The sequence below is a fragment of the Saccoglossus kowalevskii genome, chromosome 20 (genome assembly GCF_978046115.1).
Source record: "Saccoglossus kowalevskii chromosome 20, keSacKowa6.1, whole genome shotgun sequence".
Lineage (NCBI taxonomy): Eukaryota > Metazoa > Hemichordata > Enteropneusta > Harrimaniidae > Saccoglossus > Saccoglossus kowalevskii.
In genome coordinates, this window is record NC_140660.1 from 31,925,481 (window position 1) to 31,950,225 (window position 24,745).

Sequence of the window (24,745 nt, forward strand, 5' to 3'; positions counted from 1 at the left end):
AGACAATACTGTAACTTTACTGGTTCCCTGACTTTACATAAATGTTATTTCCAGACAATACTGTAACTTTACTGGTTCCCCTGACTTTACATAAATGTTATTTCCAGACAATACTGTAACTTTACTGGTTCCCTGACTTCACATAAATGTTATTTCCAGACAATACTGTAACTTTACTGGTTCCCTGACTTCACAAAAATGTTATTTCCAGACAATACTGTAACTTTACTGGTTCCCTGACTTCACATAAATGTTATTTCCAGACAATACTGTAACTTTACTGGTTCCCTGACTTCACATAAATGTTATTTCCAGACAATACTGTAACTTCACTGGTTCCCCTGACTTCACATAAATGTTATTTCCAGACAATACTGTAACTTTACTGGTTCTCTGACTTCACATAAATGTTATTTCCAGACAATACTGTAACTTTACTGGTTCCCTGACTTCACAAAAATGTTATTTCCAGACAATACTGTAACTTTACTGGTTCCCTGACTTCACATAAATGTTATTTCCAGACAATACTGTAACTTTACTGGTTCCCTGACTTCACATAAATGTTATTTCCAGACAATACTGTAACTTCACTGGTTCCCCTGACTTCACATAAATGTTATTTCCAGACAATACTGTAACTTTACTGGTTCTCTGACTTCACATAAATGTTATTTCCAGACAATACTGTAACTTCACTGGTTCCCTGACTTCACATAAATGTTATTTCCAGACAATACTGTAACTTCACTGGTTCCCTGACTTCACATAAATGTTATTTCCAGACAATACTGTAACTTTACTGGTTCCCTGACTTTACATAAATGTTATTTCCAGACAATACTGTAACTTTACTGGTTCCCTGACTTCACATAAATGTTATTTCCAGACAATACTGTAACTTTACTGGTTCCCTGACTTTACATAAATGTTATTTCCAGACAATACTGTAACTTTACTGGTTCCCTGACTTCACATAAATGTTATTTCCAGACAATACTGTAACTTTACTGGTTCCCTGACTTCACATAAATGTTATTTCCAGACAATACTGTAACTTTACTGGTTCCCTGACTTCACAAAAATGTTATTTCCAGACAATACTGTAACTTTACTGGTTCCCTGACTTCACATAAATGTTATTTCCAGACAATACTGTAACTTTACTGGTTCCCTGACTTTACATAAATGTTATTTCCAGACAATACTGTAACTTTACTGGTTCCCCTGACTTTACATAAATGTTATTTCCAGACAATACTGTAACTTTACTGGTTCCCTGACTTCACATAAATGTTATTTCCAGACAATACTGTAACTTTACTGGTTCCCTGACTTCACAAAAATGTTATTTCCAGACAATACTGTAACTTTACTGGTTCCCTGACTTCACATAAATGTTATTTCCAGACAATACTGTAACTTTACTGGTTCCCTGACTTCACATAAATGTTATTTCCAGACAATACTGTAACTTCACTGGTTCCCCTGACTTCACATAAATGTTATTTCCAGACAATACTGTAACTTTACTGGTTCTCTGACTTCACATAAATGTTATTTCCAGACAATACTGTAACTTTACTGGTTCCCTGACTTCACAAAAATGTTATTTCCAGACAATACTGTAACTTTACTGGTTCCCTGACTTCACATAAATGTTATTTCCAGACAATACTGTAACTTTACTGGTTCCCTGACTTCACATAAATGTTATTTCCAGACAATACTGTAACTTCACTGGTTCCCCTGACTTCACATAAATGTTATTTCCAGACAATACTGTAACTTTACTGGTTCTCTGACTTCACATAAATGTTATTTCCAGACAATACTGTAACTTCACTGGTTCCCTGACTTCACATAAATGTTATTTCCAGACAATACTGTAACTTCACTGGTTCCCTGACTTCACATAAATGTTATTTCCAGACAATACTGTAACTTTACTGGTTCCCTGACTTTACATAAATGTTATTTCCAGACAATACTGTAACTTTACTGGTTCCCTGACTTCACATAAATGTTATTTCCAGACAATACTGTAACTTTACTGGTTCCCTGACTTCACATAAATGTTATTTCCAGACAATACTGTAACTTTACTGGTTCCCTGACTTCACAAAAATGTTATTTCCAGACAATACTGTAACTTTACTGGTTCCCTGACTTCACATAAATGTTATTTCCAGACAATACTGTAACTTTACTGGTTCCCTGACTTTACATAAATGTTATTTCCAGACAATACTGTAACTTTACTGGTTCCCCTGACTTTACATAAATGTTATTTCCAGACAATACTGTAACTTTACTGGTTCCCTGACTTCACATAAATGTTATTTCCAGACAATACTGTAACTTTACTGGTTCCCTGACTTCACAAAAATGTTATTTCCAGACAATACTGTAACTTTACTGGTTCCCTGACTTCACATAAATGTTATTTCCAGACAATACTGTAACTTCACTGGTTCCCTGACTTCACATAAATGTTATTTCCAGACAATACTGTAACTTTACTGGTTCCCCTGACTTCACATACATTGTAAATGTTATTTCCAGACAATACTGTAACTTCACTGGTTCCGCTGACTTCACATAAATGTTATTTGCAGACAATACTGTAACTTTACTGGTTCCCTGACTTCACATAAATGTTATTTCCAGACAATACTGTAACTTTACTGGTTCCCTGACTTTACATAAATGTTATTTCCAGACAATACTGTAACTTTACTGGTTCCCTGACTTTACATAAATGTTATTTCCAGACAATACTGTAACTTTACTGGTTCCCTGACTTCACATAAATGTTATTTCCAGACAATACTGTAACTTCACTGGTTCCCTGACTTTACATAAATGTTATTTCCAGACAATACTGTAACTTTACTGGTTCCCTAACTTTACATAAATGTTATTTCCAGACAATACTGTAACTTTACTGGTTCCCTGACTTCACATAAATGTTATTTCCAGACAATACTGTAACTTTACTGGTTCCCTGACTTCACATAAATGTTATTTCCAGACAATACTGTAACTTCACTGGTTCCCTGACTTTACATAAATGTTATTTCCAGACAATACTGTAACTTCACTGGTTCCCTGACTTTACATAAATGTTATTTCCAGACAATACTGTAACTTTACTGGTTCCCTGACTTTACATAAATGTTATTTCCAGACAATACTGTAACTTTACTGGTTCCCTGACTTTACATAAATGTTATTTCCAGACAATACTGTAACTTTACTGGTTCCCTGACTTCACATAAATGTTATTTCCAGACAATACTGTAACTTTACTGGTTCCCTGACTTCACATAAATGTTATTTCCAGACAATACTGTAACTTCACTGGTTCCCTGACTTCACATAAATGTTATTTCCAGACAATACTGTAACTTTACTGGTTCCCTGACTTTACATAAATGTTATTTCCAGACAATACTGTAACTTTACTGGTTCCCTGACTTCACATAAATGTTATTTCCAGACAATACTGTAACTTTACTGGTTCCCTGACTTTACATAAATGTTATTTCCAGACAATACTGTAACTTTACTGGTTCCCTGACTTTACATAAATGTTATTTCCAGACAATACTGTAACTTTACTGGTTCCCTGACTTCACATAAATGTTATTTCCAGACAATACTGTAACTTCACTGGTTCTCTGACTTTACATAAATGTTATTTCCAGACAATACTGTAACTTTACTGGTTCCCTGACTTTACATAAATGTTATTTCCAGACAATACTGTAACTTTACTGGTTCCCTGACTTCACATAAATGTTATTTCCAGACAATACTGTAACTTTACTGGTTCCCTGACTTCACATAAATGTTATTTCCAGACAATACTGTAACTTCACTGGTTCCCTGACTTTACATAAATGTTATTTCCAGACAATACTGTAACTTTACTGGTTCCCTGACTTCACATAAATGTTATTTCCAGACAATACTGTAACTTTACTGGTTCCCTGACTTCACAAAAATGTTATTTCCAGACAATACTGTAACTTTACTGGTTCCCTGACTTCACATAAATGTTATTTCCAGACAATACTGTAACTTCACTGGTTCCCTGACTTCACATAAATGTTATTTCCAGACAATACTGTAACTTTACTGGTTCCCCTGACTTCACATAAATGTTATTTCCAGACAATACTGTAACTTCACTGGTTCCGCTGACTTCACATAAATGTTATTTGCAGACAATACTGTAACTTTACTGGTTCCCTGACTTCACATAAATGTTATTTCCAGACAATACTGTAACTTTACTGGTTCCCTGACTTTACATAAATGTTATTTCCAGACAATACTGTAACTTTACTGGTTCCCTGACTTTACATAAATGTTATTTGCAGACAATACTGTAACTTTACTGGTTCCCCTGACTTTACATAAATGTTATTTCCAGACAATACTGTAACTTTACTGGTTCCCTGACTTCACATAAATGTTATTTCCAGACAATACTGTAACTTTACTGGTTCCCTGACTTCACATAAATGTTATTTCCAGACAATACTGTAACTTTACTGGTTCCCTGACTTTACATAAATGTTATTTCCAGACAATACTGTAACTTCACTGGTTCCCTGACTACACATCCAAACTGGTCCTAGATATGTAGCAATTTTAATAGAAAGCTAAGCCGGCTTAATATAATACTCAGACCACACTGTATTTATTTATTCATATGAGTTAAGAAAGTTTGATTTCAATAACTCTTGCTCTGCGTTCACTAGATGGTTATATCATGCTGTTCACAATGACATGCATTCTCAGTCCAAGTGAACAATTCACAATGACATGCATTCCCAGTCCAAGTGAACAATTCACAAAGATATGCATTCCCAGTCCAAGTGAACTATTCACAATGACATACATGAAGTCAGATGTCATTTGTATTTTAACACCATGTCTTGGTATGAATCAGTGAGGCATACAATGTACCTAGTCAGAAAACTATCAATATGGAAATTAACTCACATTGTAACCTTTGAACCCAATATGTCTTCAGGTCACATGACTGAGGCATATTGACTCAGTACTTAATGAGATACACATGACTCAAATATCACTAATATAATTGATTAATTAGAATAAGATTTCATTTGGAATGAAAACTCAAATCCTAGGCTTCATAATCATCAAATACATTCAGATGTGTCTAAAAACCAATGTCAATCATTGTTCTATTCTTGTTCTAACTCACTTCAGATCACCACCTTCCCCATACTTGTACATTTGTATGTCAGTAAAAAACGTATGCATCACAGCTTTCTATTTTGGTTTTGTTAGAATTCAAGAAAAATAAATAAACTTCAAATTTACCGACATCTTGTGTGCTTGATGTGTAGTAACAGTAAACACAAGATTCACTCTCGATATTCTGAAACAAATATAGAATTTACATGAAAACAAAGGCTAAATGATTTAATTTCAAAATAACTGTCAGCTGTGTAAACCATACCAAAATCTGTGTTGCTAGCAGATTTGTGTTGGTCAAGCGTTGTTATGCAGTAACCAGTGTGTAAAAGGCACTGTACATATCCAAGCATAAAGTATGTCTCAATGTTTGTGTTCCCATGACGACTTTCAGTCTTGTTATGGCAATCAAAAGGCCATCATCTCATTTTCAAGGCAGCCATAGTTCCATTGTTGTCAGCAGTATACACATAGTAGTGTCATGGTCTTTGGTGTTGTTGAGTCTCTCTGCTGTGAAACTTTCACTAATAACCTCCAATTATTGGGTTGAAATATGTATTTGTAACTACTCCTCCTCCAACTTTTCAATTGCACTTATATTGCTTTGATGTTGTAGAAATACAAGTCAAACTCACATCAAAGCCTGGAATTTATATTCACAATGACACAAAGGTGTGGAGTGTTGTCTGTTCATAAGCTGAAATCTCTCCATACTTTAATTGCAGTTAATTTCCACATCATGAAAGCGTATTGGTGTTGATTATTCTATGTCATCTATATGCAAAACAGACAACTCTGAACATGAACGATGTGTTTCTGGGTTTTCACCAATACCAATAGTGTAAACTAAGAGTATTTTATTTTTCAGGGGCTCACAACACAAGTGTCAGTGACTTCCTGAAATCTCAAAGAAATCTAGCAATGAATATTGAATGGTTTACAATAGATTCAAATATCAATAACAATAAACACAATAAAAGTAATTTGCATATTTTATTATTATGCAATTCTCATTACTCTGAGCATTTTTTCCTGGGAGCAGTCAGCAGTCTTTGTGTCTGACTACTGCATTACTGTAACCCCCACTATCCATATTGTAGTGTCCTAGCACTACCTATCCCACTCCCCCCAAGTTAATACAGCAGTCTTTGTGTCTGACTACTGCATTACTGTAACCCCCACTATCCATATTGTAATGTCCTAGCACTACCTATCCCACTCCCCCCAAGTTAATACAGCAGTCTTTGTGTCTGACTACTGCATTACTGTAACCCCCACTATCCATATTGTAGTGTCTTAGCACTACCTATCCCACTACCCCCAAGTTAATACAGCAGTCTTTGTGTCTGACTACTGCATTACTGTAACCCCCACTATCCATATTGTAGTGTCCTAGCACTACCTATCCCACTCCCCCCAAGTTAATACAGCAGTCTTTGTGTCTGACTACTGCATTACTGTAACCCCCACTATCCATATTGTAATGTCCTAGCACTACCTATCCCACTCCCCCCAAGTTAATACAGCAGTCTTTGTGTCTGACTACTGCATTACTGTAACCCCCACTATCCATATTGTAATGTCCTAGCACTACCTATCCCACTCCCCCCAAGTTAATACAGCAGTCTTTGTGTCTGACTACTGCATTACTGTAACCCCCACTATCCATATTGTAATGTCCTAGCACTACCTATCCCACTCCCCCCAAGTTAATACAGCAGTCTTTGTGTCTGACTACTGCATTACTGTAACCCCCACTATCCATATTGTAGTGTCCTAGCACTACCTATCCCACTACCCCCAAGTTAATACAGCAGTCTTTGTGTCTGACTACTGCATTACTGTAACCCCCACTATCCATATTGTAATGTCCTAGCACTACCTATCCCACTCCCCCCAAGTTAATACAGCAGTCTTTGTGTCTGACTACTGCATTACTGTAACCCCCACTATCCATATTGTAATGTCCTAGCACTACCTATCCCACTCCCCCCAAGTTAATACAGCAGTCTTTGTGTCTGACTACTGCATTACTGTAACCCCCACTATCCATATTGTAATGTCCTAGCACTACCTATCCCACTCCCCCCAAGTTAATACAGCAGTCTTTGTGTCTGACTACTGCATTACTGTAACCCCCACTATCCATATTGTAGTGTCCTAGCACTACCTATCCCACTACCCCCAAGTTAATACAGCAGTCTTTGTGTCTGACTACTGCATTACTGTAACCCCCACTATCCATATTGTAGTGTCCTAGCACTACCTATCCCACTCCCCCCAAGTTAATACAGCAGTCTTTGTGTCTGACTACTGCATTACTGTAACCCCCACTATCCATATTGTAATGTCCTAGCACTACCTATCCCACTCCCCCCAAGTTAATACAGCAGTCTTTGTGTCTGACTACTGCATTACTGTAACCCCCACTATCCATATTGTAATGTCCTAGCACTACCTATCCCACTCCCCCCAAGTTAATACAGCAGTCTTTGTGTCTGACTACTGCATTACTGTAACCCCCACTATCCATATTGTAATGTCCTAGCACTACCTATCCCACTCCCCCCAAGTTAATACAGCAGTCTTTGTGTCTGACTACTGCATTACTGTAACCCCCACTATCCATATTGTAGTGTCCTAGCACTACCTATCCCACTCCCCCCAAGTTAATACAGCAGTCTTTGTGTCTGACTACTGCATTACTGTAACCCCCACTATCCATATTGTAATGTCCTAGCACTACCTATCCCACTCCCCCCAAGTTAATACAGCAGTCTTTGTGTCTGACTACTGCATTACTGTAACTCCCACTATCCATATTGTAATGTCCTAGCACTACCTATCCCACTCCCCCCAAGTTAATACGAGCTACGTTCACACAACAGCATTTTATCGGAGTCCTACGGCTCAGGCCAGCAAAAATGGCCGTGTATACGCGTTCGACTCGAGCCAAGTTCAGCTCCAATAAACCCTTGGGGTTGAATTCTGATAGGTTTGAGCCCTGACATGGCCCTGACCATTCTTCAAGTAACCTCTCATTTCAATTATGGCGAAGACAACATATTTCATAATTTCACGCAATTTCCGGCTTGACAAAGAGGTACTCATCCTAATATATATTTAGCTGAGTAAAAAATTACTGCGATAGATTGATAGCTCAACTGGAAATAGAAAAAATAGCATACGAAATTATGGCGTATGAAATTATGCGACAAAAACTTGAAAGATCGACTGAACGGAAACTTTTTAAGACACTAAAGATAAAAATCGTAGAAGCGATCACGGTATGGTGACGTGTTCCTAGTAGGTTTAGATTTTTCCCGAGTCCCTCTATGATAGTTAGAGAGGAGAGAGGCACTGTGATTCCTCCTAGTAGTTTGGATATCACTACAGTTGAATAATTACAAAATGGTAAATTAGCATGACAATAACTTAAGCGAATAATAGGCTGTAACACATTTTAGCTGCTGTGTTTCCTGTTTATTCGAGCATGGATTCAAAATACTCGTACCTCCATGCTCGTACCTAAATCTTAACACCAGTGTATTGTCTTTTCTACCTCCATGCGCAGACTCGCGACTGTTTCTTTTTTTTTTCATATCTCAACAGCATCGTGCCATGTAAAAAAATAACACAAGCACGACACCAAAATCGTTTTTTCAGTCAAATTTTGTTCATACTAATTATTTTAGGGCACTGTTCCATTCGGCTCTGATCGAACTGAAACAAACTCTGGCAGATGAACGCATTGGAGATATTCTCCTAATAATCCATGGGAGGACCAGTAGTTCGACACTGATTGAATTGAAACAAACTCTGGCAGATGAACCCATTGGAGATACTCTCCTAATAATCCATGGGAGGACCAGTAGTTCGGCTCCGATAGAATGCAGCTGTGTGAATATAGCAATAGTGAATTACTTGCAATTCAAGGACAATACAAATGCACAGTGCCTGTGATTACCCACAATGCTATTGGGATGTAATAACATACACATATAAGCCATCTGTGCATATGATTCATTCATTCTGGAGGAGACATATATATTTTTTTCTAAATGTGTTTCTGTTCTTCTTTTCTTCAGATTGCTTATTAGTTTGATATTTTTTCTAGAGTAGTAGAAATTTTTGAAATTCAAATTTAGTTTATACATTGTAGCCATACTATATAATTCTTAGTTACCTGATAACTAAGGATACATGTATATACCGGACACATTAGCTTGCAGGCGATGAGGGCAGTCTTGAGACATCATATTGGTGACTGCCAGGTGATGAGGGCAGTCTTGAGACACCATATTGGTGACTGCCAGGTGATGAGGGCAGTCTTGAGACACCATGTTGGTGATTGCCAGGTGATGAGGGCAGTCTTGAGACACCATGTTGGTGATTGCCAGGTGATGAGGGCAGTCTTGAGACACCATGTTGGTGATTGCCAGGTGATGAGGGCAGTCTTGAGACACCATGTTGGTGATTGCCAGGTGATGAGGGCAGTCTTGAGACACCATGTTGGTGATTGCCAGGTGATGAGGTCAGTCTTGAGACACCATGTTGGTGATTGCCAGGTGATGATGGCAGTCTTGAGACACCATGTTGGTGACTGCCAGGTGATGAGGGCAGTCTTGAGACACCATGTTGGTGATTGCCAGGTGATGAGGGCAGTCTTGAGACACCATGTTGGTGATTGCCAGGTAATGAGGGCAGTCTTGAGACACCATGTTGGTGATTGCCAGGTGATGAGGGCAGTCTTGAGACACCATGTTGGTGATTGCCAGGTGATGAGGGCAGTCTTGAGACACCATGTTGGTGATTGCCAGGTGATGAGGGCAGTCTTGAGACACCATGTTGGTGATTGCCAGGTAATGAAGGCAGTCTTGAGACACCATGTTGGTGATTGCCAGGTGATGAGGGCAGTCTTGAGACACCATGTTGGTGATTGCCAGGTAATGAGGGCAGTCTTAAGACACCATGTTTGTGATTGCCAGGTGATGAAGGCAGTCTTGAGACACCATGTTGGTGATTGCCAGGTGATGAGGGCAGTCTTGAGACACCATATTGGTGATTGCCAGGTGATGAGGGCAGTCTTGAGACACCATGTTGGTGATTGCCAGGTGATGAAGGCAGTCTTGAGACACCATGTTGGTGATTGCCAGGTAATGAGGGCAGTCTTGAGACACCATGTTGGTGATTGCCAGGTGATGAGGGCAGTCTTGAGACACCATGTTGGTGATTGCCAGGTGATGAGGGCAGTCTTGAGACACCATGTTGGTGATTGCCAGGTGATGAGGGCAGTCTTGAGACACCATGTTGGTGATTGCCAGGTGATGAGGGCAGTCTTGAGACACCATGTTGGTGATTGCCAGGTGATGAGGGCAGTCTTGAGACACCATGTTGGTGACTGCCAGGTGATGAGGGCAGTCTTGAGACACCATATTGGTGATTGCCAGGTGATGAGGGCAGTCTTGAGACACCATGTTGGTGATTGCCAGGTGATGAGGGCAGTCTTGAGACACCATGTTGGTGATTGCCAGGTGATGAGGGCAGTCTTGAGACACCATGTTGGTGACTGCCAGGTGATGAGGGCAGTCTTGAGACACCATATTGGTGATTGCCAGGTGATGAGGGCAGTCTTGAGACACCATGTTGGTGATTGCCAGGTGATGAGGGCAGTCTTGAGACACCATGTTGGTGACTGCCAGGTGATGAGGGCAGTCTTGAGACACCATGTTGGTGATTGCCAGGTGATGAGGGCAGTCTTGAGACACCATGTTGGTGATTGCCAGGTGATGAGGGCAGTCTTGAGACACCATGTTGGTGATTGCCAGGTGATGAGGGCAGTCTTGAGACACCATGTTGGCGATTGCCAGGCGATGAGGGCAGTCTTGAGACACCATGTTGGTGATTGCCAGGCGATGAGGGCAGTCTTGAGACACCATGTTGGTGACTGCCAGGTGATGAGGGCAGTCTTGAGACACCATGTTGGCGATTGCCAGGTAATGAGGGCAGTCTTGAGACACCATGTTGGTGACTGCCAGGTGATGAGGGCAGTCTTGAGACACCATGTTGGTGATTGCCAGGTGATGAGGTCAGTCTTGAGACACCATGTTGGTGATTGCCAGGTGATGAGGGCAGTCTTGAGACACCATGTTGGTGATTGCCAGGTGATGAGGGCAGTCTTGAGACACCATGTTGGTGATTGCCAGGTGATGAGGGCAGTCTTGAGACACCATGTTGGTGATTGCCAGGTGATGAGGGCAGTCTTGAGACACCATGTTGATGATTGCCAGGTGATGAGGGCAGTCTTGAGACACCATGTTGGTGATTGCCAGGTGATGAGGGCAGTCTTGAGACACCATATTGGTGACTGCCAGGTGATGAGGTCAGTCTTGAGACACCATGTTGGTGATTGCCAGGTGATGAGGGCAGTCTTGAGACACCATGTTGGTGATTGCCAGGTGATGAAGGCAGTCTTGAGACACCATGTTGGTGATTGCCAGGTGATGAGGGCAGTCTTGAGACACCATGTTGGCGATTGCCAGGTGATGAGGGCAGTCTTGAGACACCATGTTGGCGATTGCCAGGTGATGAGGGCAGTCTTGAGACACCATGTTGGTGATTGCCAGGTGATGAGGGCAGTCTTGAGACACCATGTTGGTGATTGCCAGGTGATGAGGGCAGTCTTGAGACACCATGTTGGTGATTGCCAGGTGATGAGGGCAGTCTTGAGACACCATGTTGGTGATTGCCAGGTGATGAGGGCAGTCTTGAGACACCATGTTGGTGATTGCCAGGTGATGAGGGCAGTCTTGAGACACCATGTTGGTGATTGCCAGGTGATGAGGGCAGTCTTGAGACACCATGTTGGTGATTGCCAGGTGATGAGGGCAGTCTTGAGACACCATGTTGGTGATTGCCAGGTGATGAGGGCAGTCTTGAGACACCATGTTGGTGATTGCCAGGTGATGAGGGCAGTCTTGAGACACCATGTTGGTGATTGCCAGGTGATGAGGGCAGTCTTGAGACACCATGTTGGTGATTGCCAGGTGATGAGGGCAGTCTTGAGACACCATATTGGCGATTGCCAGGTGATGAGGGCAGTCTTGAGACACCATATTGGTGATTGCCAGGTGATGAGGGCAGTCTTGAGACACCATGTTGGTGATTGCCAGGTGATGAGGGCAGTCTTGAGACACCATGTTGGTGATTGCCAGGTGATGAGGGCAGTCTTGAGACACCATGTTGGCGATTGCCAGGTGATGAGGGCAGTCTTGAGACACCATGTTGGTGATTGCCAGGTGATGAGGGCAGTCTTGAGACACCATGTTGGCGATTGCCAGGTGATGAGGGCAGTCTTGAGACACCATGTTGGTGATTGCCAGGTGATGAGGGCAGTCTTGAGACACCATGTTGGCGATTGCCAGGTGATGAGGGCAGTCTTGAGACACCATGTTGGTGATTGCCAGGTGATGAGGGCAGTCTTGAGACACCATGTTGGTGATTGCCAGGTGATGAGGGCAGTCTTGTGACACCATGTTGGTGATTGCCAGGTGATGATGGCAGTCTTGAGACACCATGTTGGTGACTGCCAGGCGATGAGGGCAGTCTTGAGACACCATGTTGGTGATTGCCAGGTGATGAGGGCAGTCTTGAGACGCCATGTTGGTGACTGCCAGGTGATGAGGGCAGTCTTGAGACACCATGTTGGTGACTGCCAGGTGGTGAGGGCAGTCTTGAGACACCATGTTGGTGATTGCCAGGTGATGAGGGCAGTCTTGAGACACCATGTTGGTGATTGCCAGGTGATGAGGGCAGTCTTGAGACACCATGTTTGTGATTGCCAGGTGATGAGGGCAGTCTTGAGACACCATATTGGTGATTGCCAGGTGATGAGGGCAGTCTTGAGACACCATGTTGGTGACTGCCAGGTGATGAGGGCAGTCTTGAGACACCATGTTGGTGTCTGCCAGGTGATGAGGGCAGTCTTGAGACACCATGTTGGTGATTGCCAGGTGATGAGAGCAGTCTTGAGACACCATGTTGGCGATTGCCAGGTGATGAGGGCAGTCTTGAGACACCATGTTGGCGATTGCCAGGTGATGAGGGCAGTCTTGAGACACCATGTTGGTGATTGCCAGGTGATGAGGGCAGTCTTGAGACACCATGTTGGTGATTGCCATGTGATGAGGGCAGTCTTGAGACACCATGTTGTGAGACACCATGTTGGTGATTGCCAGGTGATGAGGGCAGTCTTGAGACACCATGTTGGTGATTGCCAGGTGATGAGGGCAGTCTTGAAACACCATGTTGGCGATTGCCAGGTGATGAGGGCAGTCTTGAGACACCATGTTGGTGATTGCCAGGTGATGAGGGCAGTCTTGAAACACCATGTTGGCGATTGCCAGGTGATGAGGGCAGTCTTGAGACACCATGTTGGTGATTGCCAGGTGATGAGGGCAGTCTTGAAACACCATGTTGGTGATTGCCAGGTGATGAGGGCAGTCTTGAGACACCATGTTGGTGATTGCCAGGTGATGAGGGCAGTCTTGAAACACCATGTTGGCGATTGCCAGGTGATGAGGGCAGTCTTGAGACACCATGTTGGTGATTGCCAGGTGATGAAGGCAGTCTTGAGACACCATGTTGGTGATTGCCAGGTGATGAGGGCAGTCTTGAAACACCATGTTGGCGATTGCCAGGTGATGAAGGCAGTCTTGAGACACCATGTTGGTGATTGCCAGGTGATGAGGGCAGTCTTGAGACACCATGTTGGTGATTGCCAGGTGATGAGGGCAGTTTTGAGACACCATGTTGGTGACTGCCAGGTGATGAGGGCAGTCTTGAGACACCATATTGGTGACTGCCAGGTGATGAGGGTAGTCTTGAGACACCATGTTGGTGATTGCCAGGTGATGAGGGCAGTCTTGAAACACCATGTTGGTGATTGCCAGGTGATGAGGGCAGTCTTGAAACACCATGTTGGTGATTGCCAGGTGATGAAGGAAGTCTTGAGACACCATGTTGGTGATTGCCAGGTGATGAGGGCAGTCTTGAGACACCATGTTGGTGATTGCCAGGTGATGAGGGCAGTCTTGAGACACCATGTTGGTGACTGCCAGGTGATGAGGGCAGTCTTGAGACACCATATTGGTGACTGCCAGGTGATGAGGGTAGTCTTGAGACACCATGTTGGTGATTGCCAGGTGATGAGGGCAGTCTTGAAACACCATGTTGGTGATTGCCAGGTGATGAGGGCAGTCTTGAGACACCATGTTGGTGATTGCCAGGTGATGAGGGCAGTCTTGAGACACCATGTTGGTGATTGCCAGGTGATGAGGGCAGTCTTGAGACACCATGTTGGTGATTGCCAGGTGATGAGGGCAGTCTTGAAACACCATGTTGGTGATTGCCAGGTGATGAGGGCAGTCTTGAGACACCATGTTGGTGATTGCCAGGTTATGAGGGCAGTCTTGAGACACCATGTTGGCGATTGCCAGGTGATGAGGGCAGTATTGAGACACCATGTTGGTGATTGCCAGGTGATGAGGGCAGTCTTGAGACACCATGTTGGCGATTGCCAGGTGATGAGGGCAGTCTTGAGACACCATGTTGGTGATTGCCAGGTGATGAGGGCAGTCTTGAGACACCATGTTGGTGATTGCCAGGTGATGAAGGCAGTCTTGAGACACCATGTTGGCGATTGCCAGGTGATGAGGGCAGTCTTGAAACACCATGTTGGTGATTGCCAGGTGATGAGGGCAGTCTTGAGACACCATGTTGGTGATTGCCAGGTGATGAGGGCAGTCTTGAAACACCATGTTGGCGATTGCCAGGTGATGAGGGCAGTCTTGAGACACCATGTTGGCGATTGCCAGGTGATGAGGGCAGTCTTGAGACACCATGTTGGTGATTGCCAGGTGATGAGGGCAGTCTTGAGACACCATGTTGGTGATTGCCAGGTGATGAGGGCAGTCTTGAGACACCATGTTGGTGATTGCCAGGTGATGAGGGCAGTCTTGAGACACCATGTTGGCAATTGCCAGGTGATGAGGGCAGTCTTGAGACACCATGTTGGCGATTGCCAGGTGATGAGGGCAGTCTTGAAACACCATGTTGGCGATTGCCAGGTGATGAGGGCAGTCTTGAGACACCATGTTGGTGATTGCCAGGTGATGAGGGCAGTCTTGAAACACCATGTTGGTGATTGCCAGGTGATGAGGGCAGTCTTGAGACACCATGTTGGTGATTGCCAGGTGATGAAGGCAGTCTTGAGACACCATGTTGGCGATTGCCAGGTGATGAGGGCAGTCTTGAAACACCATGTTGGCGATTGCCAGGTGATGAGGGCAGTCTTGAGACACCATGTTGGTGATTGCCAGGTGATGAGGGCAGTCTTGAAACACCATGTTGGTGATTGCCAGGTGATGAGGGCAGTCTTGAGACACCATGTTGGTGACTGCCAGGTGATGAGGGCAGTCTTGAGACACCATGTTGGTGATTGCCAGGTGATGAAGGCAGTCTTGAGACACCATGTTTGTGATTGCTGGATGATGAAGGCAGGCTTGAGACACCATGTTGGTGATTGCCAGGTGATGAAGGCAGTCTTGAGACATCGTGTTGGTGATTGCCAGGTGATGAGGTCAGTTTTGAGACACCATGTTGGTGATTGCCAGGTGATGAGGGCAGTCTTGAGACACCATATTGGTGACTGCCAGGTGATGAGGGCAGTCTTGAGACACCATATTGGTGACTGCCAGGTGATGAGGGCAGTCTTGAGACACCATGTTGGTGACTGCCAGGTGATGAGGGCAGTCTTGAGACACCATGTTGGTGATTGCCAGGTGATGAAGGCAGTCTTGAGACACCATGTTTGTGATTGCTGGATGATGAAGGCAGGCTTGAGACACCATGTTGGTGATTGCCAGGTGATGAAGGCAGTCTTGAGACATCGTGTTGGTGATTGCCAGGTGATGAGGTCAGTTTTGAGACACCATGTTGGTGATTGCCAGGTGATGAGGGCAGTCTTGAGACACCATGTTGGTTGCTGCCAGGTGATGAGGGCAGTCTTGAGACACCATATTGGTGACTGCCAGGTGATGAGGGCAGTCTTGAGACACCATATTGGTGACTGCCAGGTGATGAGGGTAGTCTTGAGACACCATGTTGGTGATTGCCAGGTGATGAGGGCAGTCTTGAGACACCATATTGGTGACTGCCAGGTGATGAGGGCAGTCTTGAGACACCATATTGGTGATTGCCAGGTGATGAGGGTAGTCTTGAGACACCATGTTGGTGATTGCCAGGTGATGAGGGCAGTCTTGAGACACCATGTTGGTGATTGCCAGGTGATGATGGCAGTCTTGAGACACCATGTTGGTCATCTTACTTTTCAAAAATAAATACAGCAACTCATTAGGCATTCAATAAGCCAGTAAACAGTTTTGAAAAATCCAATGTTGAATGGTTTAAAATCATAGAGAATTCTGGGTAATTGATACATGTAGTGCTGTATAATGTCACGTGTATTATATATATTATTACAGGTCATCGTCCTGGCAATGACAATTACTTGTATGGGGGTGGATACACTGTATTTGGACCAAAATATCGAGCACCTGTTAGTTATTCTTATCCAGTACATGGCAAGTTTGCAGCAGCATACGGATACAGACCAGGACAAAGTACATTTGGTATTGGACATTCTGGACCTGGATCATTTTCTTACACTGGAGGTAGGCAAGGAATTGGACCAATTGAACCAAGGGTGACTGCTCACACTTACTCTGATACCAGTCCTCTGAAACCAAGAATAATCAGGGTTGTCAAGGGCAATGATGAAAGACCACGTAAAGTTGTGTCTTTGTTAATGAACAAACGGAGTATTCAGAGTTTTGAACAACTTGTAGCTGATGTTTCTGAGGCTCTTGGTGTTCCTAAATATAAAAATCAACGCATTCGCAAATTGTATACACTAAGAGGTAAAGAACTGAAAGGTGTTGCTGACTTCTTTCGTGAGGATGATGTGTTCGTTGCTTTGCCAGCAAGAGAGGAGATCACTGATGAGGGTTTACAAGATATAATCGAGGAATTATATCCTGAAAATCCATATGCAAAGAAACTACGTCGTAAAAAGAAAGAAAAAGAGAAAAATGACAGTGGTTTTGGTGAGGAGGAAGAAAAACCAAGAAAGAAAAAAACAGATGATGAGGAAAAGAAGAAGCGGGAAGAAGAAGAAAGAAAACGAAGAGAGGCAGAATTAGCGGCAAAAGAAGAAGAGTTGAGAAGAAAAGAAGCCGAGTTGAAAAGAAGAGAAGAAGAAGATAAAAAGAGACGAGAAAAAGCAAAACAAGACGAGATGGCCAGACGTGAAGCGGAATTACGAAGACGAGAAGCTGAGCTGTTGAAACAAGAAGAAGAAGAAAGAAAGAGACGAGAAAAGAAACCTTTGCCACCACCTCCTTCCATTAAAAAGTATAAACCTGACCCAAGAACTGAAACAACCATTGGAAAAATTTTAATTCGTTATGAAATCGGTAAAACAATCGGTGATGGCAACTTTGCAGAAGTGAAAGAAGCCAAACTGGTGAATTCAGACGAGGAGTACGCCATGAAAATAATTGATAAATCCAAACTGAAAGGCAAGGAGCATATGCTAGAGAATGAAGTTGGAATAATGAAAGCTGTGAATCATCCAAATATTGTGCGATTATATGAAGAGTATGAGACACAGGACCATATCTATTTATTGATGGAGTATGTGAAAGGAGGTGATCTATTCGATGCCATTACAGAAAGTGTTAAGTTTACTGAGCATGATGCCTCTATGATGGTCAAAGATCTGGCAACAGCTTTAGGATATCTACATAGTCTGAATATTGTACACAGAGATATTAAACCTGAAAACTTACTTGTAAGTATAGTATGATAATTAAATAATAATATGCGGTTATTCACAAAATAACAGAATGCATCATCCAAGATGTGAAGCATTGAAGGAAATACTTTGCCATATGATGCATTAGGACATAAATTACGGTATTTTGTATTATCATATGAAGAATAAAAAACAAAAAAAGTAGTGTTTGTACAGTGTTGTGTCTGACATATCATCAAATGTCACTCCAATGTACATTGACATGATGGTAGAGTTACTGTAAGCTTAAAATGTTATCGTGCTAATGTAAACTACTTAAGGTAGCTAAATTTTAAGTTGTGCATGTACTGTAAGATCTCAGAAGAGAAATCATGAAATTTTGTAGCAGTGAACATTTCAGTGGGGTTCTATGACACAAAGTCACAGCGACTTTTACAAATATTTGTCTTCATGAATAATCAAATCACTATTATAATTTTAAGCAGCAAAAAATAAGCAGTTTACAGTGTTCAATTTGTGATTAAGTCTAGCACCCCTGGTGTTTGTATTAAGCAGTTTACAGTGTTCAATTTGTGATTAAGTCTAGCACTTCCAGTGTTTGTATTGAGCAGTTTACAGTGTTCAATTTGTGATTAAGTCTAGCACCCCTAGTGTTTGTATTAAGCAGTTTACAGTGTTCAATTTGTGATTAAGTCTAGCACCCCTAGTGTTTGTATTAAGCAGTTTACAGTGTTCAATCTGTGATTAAGTCTAGCACCCCTAGTGTTTGTATTAAGCAGTTTACAGTGTTCAATTTGTGATTAAGTTTAGCACCCCTAGTGTTTGTATTAAGCAGTTTACAGTGTTCAATTTGTGATTAAGTCTAGCACCCCTGGTGTTTGTATTAAGCAGTTTACAGTGTTCAATTTGTGATTAAGTCTAGCACCCCTAGTGTTTGTATTAAGCAGTTTACAGTGTTCAATTTGTGATTAAGTTTAGCACCCCTAGTGTTTGTATTAAGCAGTTTACAGTGTTCAATTTGTGATTAAGTTTAGCACCCCTAGTGTTTGTATTAAGCAGTTTACAGTGTTCAATTTGTGATTAAGTCTAGCACCCCTAGTGTTTGTATTGAGCAGTTTACAGTGTTCAATTTGTGATTAAGTCTAGCACCCCTAGTGTTTGTATTAAGCAGTTTACAGTGTTCAATTTGTGATTAAGTCTAGCACCCCTAGTGTTTGTATTAAGCAGTTTACAGTGTTCAATTTGTGATTAAGTCTAGCACCCCTAGTGTTTGTATTAAGCAGTTTACAGTGTTCAATTTGTGATTAAGTTTAGCACCCCTAGTGTTTGTATTAAGCAGTTTACAGTGTTCAATTTGTGATTAAGTCTAGCACCCCTAGTGTTTGTATTAAGCAGTTTACAGTGTTCAATTTGTGATTAAGTCTAGCACTTCCAGTGTTTGTATTAAGCAGTTTACAGTGTTCAATTTGTGATTAAGTCTAGCACCCCTAGTGTTTGTATTGAGCAGTTTACAGTGTTCAATTTGTGATTAAGTCTAGCACCCCTGGTGTTTGTATTAAGTAGTTCACAGTGTTCAATTTGTGATTAAGTTTAGCACCCCTAGTGTTTGTATTAAGCAGTTTACAGTGTTCAATTTGTGATTAAGTTTAGCACCCCTAGTGTTTGTATTAAGCAGTTTACAGTGTTCAATTTGTGATTAAGTTTAGCACCCCTAGTGTTTGTATTGAGCAGTTTACAGTGTTCAATCTGTGATTAAGTCTAGCACTTCCAGTGGTTGTATTGAGCAGTTTACAGTGTTCAATCTGTGATTAAGTCTAGCACTTCCAGTGTTTGTATTAAGCAGTTTACAGTGTTCAATTTGTGATTAAGTTTAGCACCCCTAGTGTTTGTATTAAGCAGTTTACAGTGTTCAATCTGTGATTAAGTCTAGCACTTCCAGTGGTTGTATTGAGCAGTTTACAGTGTTCAATCTGTGATTAAGTCTAGCACTTCCAGTGTTTGTATTAAGCAGTTTACAGTGTTCAATCTGTGATTAAGTTTAGCACCCCTAGTGTTTGTATTAAGCAGTTTACAGTGTTCAATTTGTGATTAAGTCTAGCACCCCTAGTGTTTGTATTGAGCAGTTTACAGTGTTCAATCTGTGATTAAGTCTAGCACTTCCAGTGGTTGTATTGAGCAGTTTACAGTGTTCAATCTGTGATTAAGTCTAGCACTTCCAGTGTTTGTATTAAGCAGTTTACAGTGTTCAATTTGTGATTAAGTCTAGCACCCCTGGTGTTTGTATTAAGCAGTTTACAGTGTTCAATTTGTGATTAAGTCTAGCACCCCTAGTGTTTGTATTGAGTAGTTTACAGTGTTCAATCTGTGATTAAGTCTAGCACTTCCAGTGGTTGTATTGAGCAGTTTACAGTGTTCAATCTGTGATTAAGTCTAGCACTTCCAGTGTTTGTATTAAGCAGTTTACAGTGTTCAATTTGTGATTAAGTCTAGCACCCCTGGTGTTTGTATTAAGCAGTTTACAGTGTTCAATTTGTGATTAAGTCTAGCACCCCTAGTGTTTGTATTAAGCAGTTTACAGTGTTCAATTTGTGATTAAGTCTAGCACTTCCAGTGGTTGTATTGAGCAGTTTACAGTGTTCAATCTGTGATTAAGTCTAGCACTTCCAGTGTTTGTATTAAGCAGTTTACAGTGTTCAATCTGTGATTAAGTTTAGCACCCCTAGTGTTTGTATTAAGCAGTTTACAGTGTTCAATCTGTGATTAAGTCTAGCACCCCTAGTGTTTGTATTGAGCAGTTTACAGTGTTCAATCTGTGATTAAGTCTAGCACTTCCAGTGGTTGTATTGAGCAGTTTACAGTGTTCAATCTGTGATTAAGTCTAGCACTTCCAGTGTTTGTATTAAGCAGTTTACAGTGTTCAATTTGTGATTAAGTCTAGCACCCCTGGTGTTTGTATTAAGCAGTTTACAGTGTTCAATTTGTGATTAAGACTAGCACCCCTAGTGTTTGTATTGAGTAGTTTACAGTGTTCAATCTGTGATTAAGTCTAGCACTTCCAGTGGTTGTATTGAGCAGTTTACAGTGTTCAATCTGTGATTAAGTCTAGCACTTCCAGTGTTTGTATTAAGCAGTTTACAGTGTTCAATTTGTGATTAAGTCTAGCACCCCTGGTGTTTGTATTAAGCAGTTTACAGTGTTCAATTTGTGATTAAGTCTAGCACCCCTAGTGTTTGTATTAAGTAGTTTACAGTGTTCAATTTGTGATTAAGTCTAGCACCCCTAGTGTTTGTATTGAGCAGTTTACAGTGTTCAATTTGTGATTAAGTCTAGCACCCCTAGTGTTTGTATTAAGCAGTTTACAGTGTTCAATCTGTGATTAAGTCTAGCACTTCCAGTGGTTGTATTGAGCAGTTTACAGTGTTCAATTTGTGATTAAGTCTAGCACCCCTAGTGTTTGTATTAAGCAGTTTACAGTGTTCAATTTGTGATTAAGTCTAGCACCCCTGGTGTTTGTATTAAGCAGTTTACAGTGTTCAATTTGTGATTAAGTCTAGCACCCCTAGTGTTTGTATTAAGCAGTTTACAGTGTTCAATCTGTGATTAAGTCTAGCACTTCCAGTGGTTGTATTGAGCAGTTTACAGTGTTCAATTTGTGATTAAGTCTAGCACCCCTGGTGTTTGTATTAAGCAGTTTACAGTGTTCAATCTGTGATTAAGTCTAGCACCCCTAGTGTTTGTATTAAGCAGTTTACAGTGTTCAATTTGTGATTAAGTCTAGCACCCCTAGTGTTTGTATTAAGCAGTTTACAGTGTTCAATTTGTGATTAAGTCTAGCACTTCCAGTGGTTGTATTGAGCAGTTTACAGTGTTCAATTTGTGATTAAGTCTAGCACCCCTGGTGTTTGTATTGAGCAGTTTACAGTGTTCAATTTGTGATTAAGTCTAGCACCCCTGGTGTTTGTATTAAGCAGTTTACAGTGTTCAATTTGTGATTAAGTCTAGCACCCCTGGTGTTTGTATTAAGCAGTTTACAGTGTTCAATTTGTGATTAAGTCTAGCACCCCTGGTGTTTGTATTAAGCAGTTTACAGTGTTCAATCTGTGATTAAGTCTAGCACTTCCAGTGGTTGTATTGAGCAGTTTACAGTGTTCAATCTGTGATTAAGTCTAGCACTTCCAGTGTTTGTATTAAGCAGTTTACAGTGTTCAATTTGTGATTAAGTTTAGCACCCCTAGTGTTTGTATTAAGCAGTTTACAGTGTTCAATCTGTGATTAAGTCTAGCACTTCCAGTGGTTGTATTGAGCAGTTTACAGTGTTCAATCTGTGATTAAGTCTAGCACTTCCAGTGTTTGTATTAAGCAGTTTACAGTGTTCAATCTGTGATTAAGTTTAGCACCCCTAGTGTTTGTATTAAGCAGTTTACAGTGTTCAATTTGTGATTAAGTCTAGCACCCCTAGTGTTTGTATTGAGCAGTTTACAGTGTTCAATCTGTGATTAAGTCTAGCACTTCCAGTGGTTGTATTGAGCAGTTTACAGTGTTCAATCTGTGATTAAGTCTAGCACTTCCAGTGTTTGTATTAAGCAGTTTACAGTGTTCAATTTGTGATTAAGTCTAGCACCCCTGGTGTTTGTATTAAGCAGTTTACAGTGTTCAATTTGTGATTAAGTCTAGCACCCCTAGTGTTTGTATTGAGTAGTTTACAGTGTTCAATCTGTGATTAAGTCTAGCACTTCCAGTGGTTGTATTGAGCAGTTTACAGTGTTCAATCTGTGATTAAGTCTAGCACTTCCAGTGTTTGTATTAAGCAGTTTACAGTGTTCAATTTGTGATTAAGTCTAGCACCCCTGGTGTTTGTATTAAGCAGTTTACAGTGTTCAATTTGTGATTAAGTCTAGCACCCCTAGTGTTTGTATTAAGCAGTTTACAGTGTTCAATTTGTGATTAAGTCTAGCACTTCCAGTGGTTGTATTGAGCAGTTTACAGTGTTCAATCTGTGATTAAGTCTAGCACTTCCAGTGTTTGTATTAAGCAGTTTACAGTGTTCAATCTGTGATTAAGTTTAGCACCCCTAGTGTTTGTATTAAGCAGTTTACAGTGTTCAATCTGTGATTAAGTCTAGCACCCCTAGTGTTTGTATTGAGCAGTTTACAGTGTTCAATCTGTGATTAAGTCTAGCACTTCCAGTGGTTGTATTGAGCAGTTTACAGTGTTCAATCTGTGATTAAGTCTAGCACTTCCAGTGTTTGTATTAAGCAGTTTACAGTGTTCAATTTGTGATTAAGTCTAGCACCCCTGGTGTTTGTATTAAGCAGTTTACAGTGTTCAATTTGTGATTAAGACTAGCACCCCTAGTGTTTGTATTGAGTAGTTTACAGTGTTCAATCTGTGATTAAGTCTAGCACTTCCAGTGGTTGTATTGAGCAGTTTACAGTGTTCAATCTGTGATTAAGTCTAGCACTTCCAGTGTTTGTATTAAGCAGTTTACAGTGTTCAATTTGTGATTAAGTCTAGCACCCCTGGTGTTTGTATTAAGCAGTTTACAGTGTTCAATTTGTGATTAAGTCTAGCACCCCTAGTGTTTGTATTAAGTAGTTTACAGTGTTCAATTTGTGATTAAGTCTAGCACCCCTAGTGTTTGTATTGAGCAGTTTACAGTGTTCAATTTGTGATTAAGTCTAGCACCCCTAGTGTTTGTATTAAGCAGTTTACAGTGTTCAATCTGTGATTAAGTCTAGCACCCCTAGTGTTTGTATTAAGCAGTTTACAGTGTTCAATTTGTGATTAAGTCTAGCACCCCTGGTGTTTGTATTAAGCAGTTTACAGTGTTCAATTTGTGATTAAGTCTAGCACCCCTAGTGTTTGTATTAAGCAGTTTACAGTGTTCAATCTGTGATTAAGTCTAGCACTTCCAGTGGTTGTATTGAGCAGTTTACAGTGTTCAATTTGTGATTAAGTCTAGCACCCCTGGTGTTTGTATTAAGCAGTTTACAGTGTTCAATCTGTGATTAAGTCTAGCACCCCTAGTGTTTGTATTAAGCAGTTTACAGTGTTCAATTTGTGATTAAGTCTAGCACCCCTAGTGTTTGTATTAAGCAGTTTACAGTGTTCAATTTGTGATTAAGTCTAGCACTTCCAGTGGTTGTATTGAGCAGTTTACAGTGTTCAATTTGTGATTAAGTCTAGCACCCCTGGTGTTTGTATTGAGCAGTTTACAGTGTTCAATTTGTGATTAAGTCTAGCACCCCTGGTGTTTGTATTAAGCAGTTTACAGTGTTCAATTTGTGATTAAGTCTAGCACCCCTAGTGTTTGTATTAAGCAGTTTACAGTGTTCAATCTGTGATTAAGTCTAGCACTTCCAGTGGTTGTATTGAGCAGTTTACAGTGTTCAATTTGTGATTAAGTCTAGCACCCCTGGTGTTTGTATTAAGCAGTTTACAGTGTTCAATCTGTGATTAAGTCTAGCACCCCTAGTGTTTGTATTAAGCAGTTTACAGTGTTCAATTTGTGATTAAGTCTAGCACCCCTAGTGTTTGTATTAAGCAGTTTACAGTGTTCAATTTGTGATTAAGTCTAGCACTTCCAGTGGTTGTATTGAGCAGTTTACAGTGTTCAATTTGTGATTAAGTCTAGCA

The 24,745-nt window shown here is 41.2% G+C and overlaps 1 protein-coding gene across 2 annotated transcripts in view; it reads left to right on the top strand.

The window, feature by feature from the left end:
* The window catches only part of LOC144357902 (serine/threonine-protein kinase DCLK1-like), a 79,276-nt gene that overhangs the window by 46,296 nt on the left and 8,235 nt on the right, over window positions 1-24,745 (top strand). For both annotated transcript variants that reach the window (XM_085494532.1, XM_085494533.1), the window contains one exon: window positions 16,779-18,145. In XM_085494532.1, coding sequence (XP_085350658.1) covers window positions 16,779-18,145 — 1,367 coding nt within the window. The remainder of the gene's footprint in view (window positions 1-16,778; window positions 18,146-24,745) is intronic.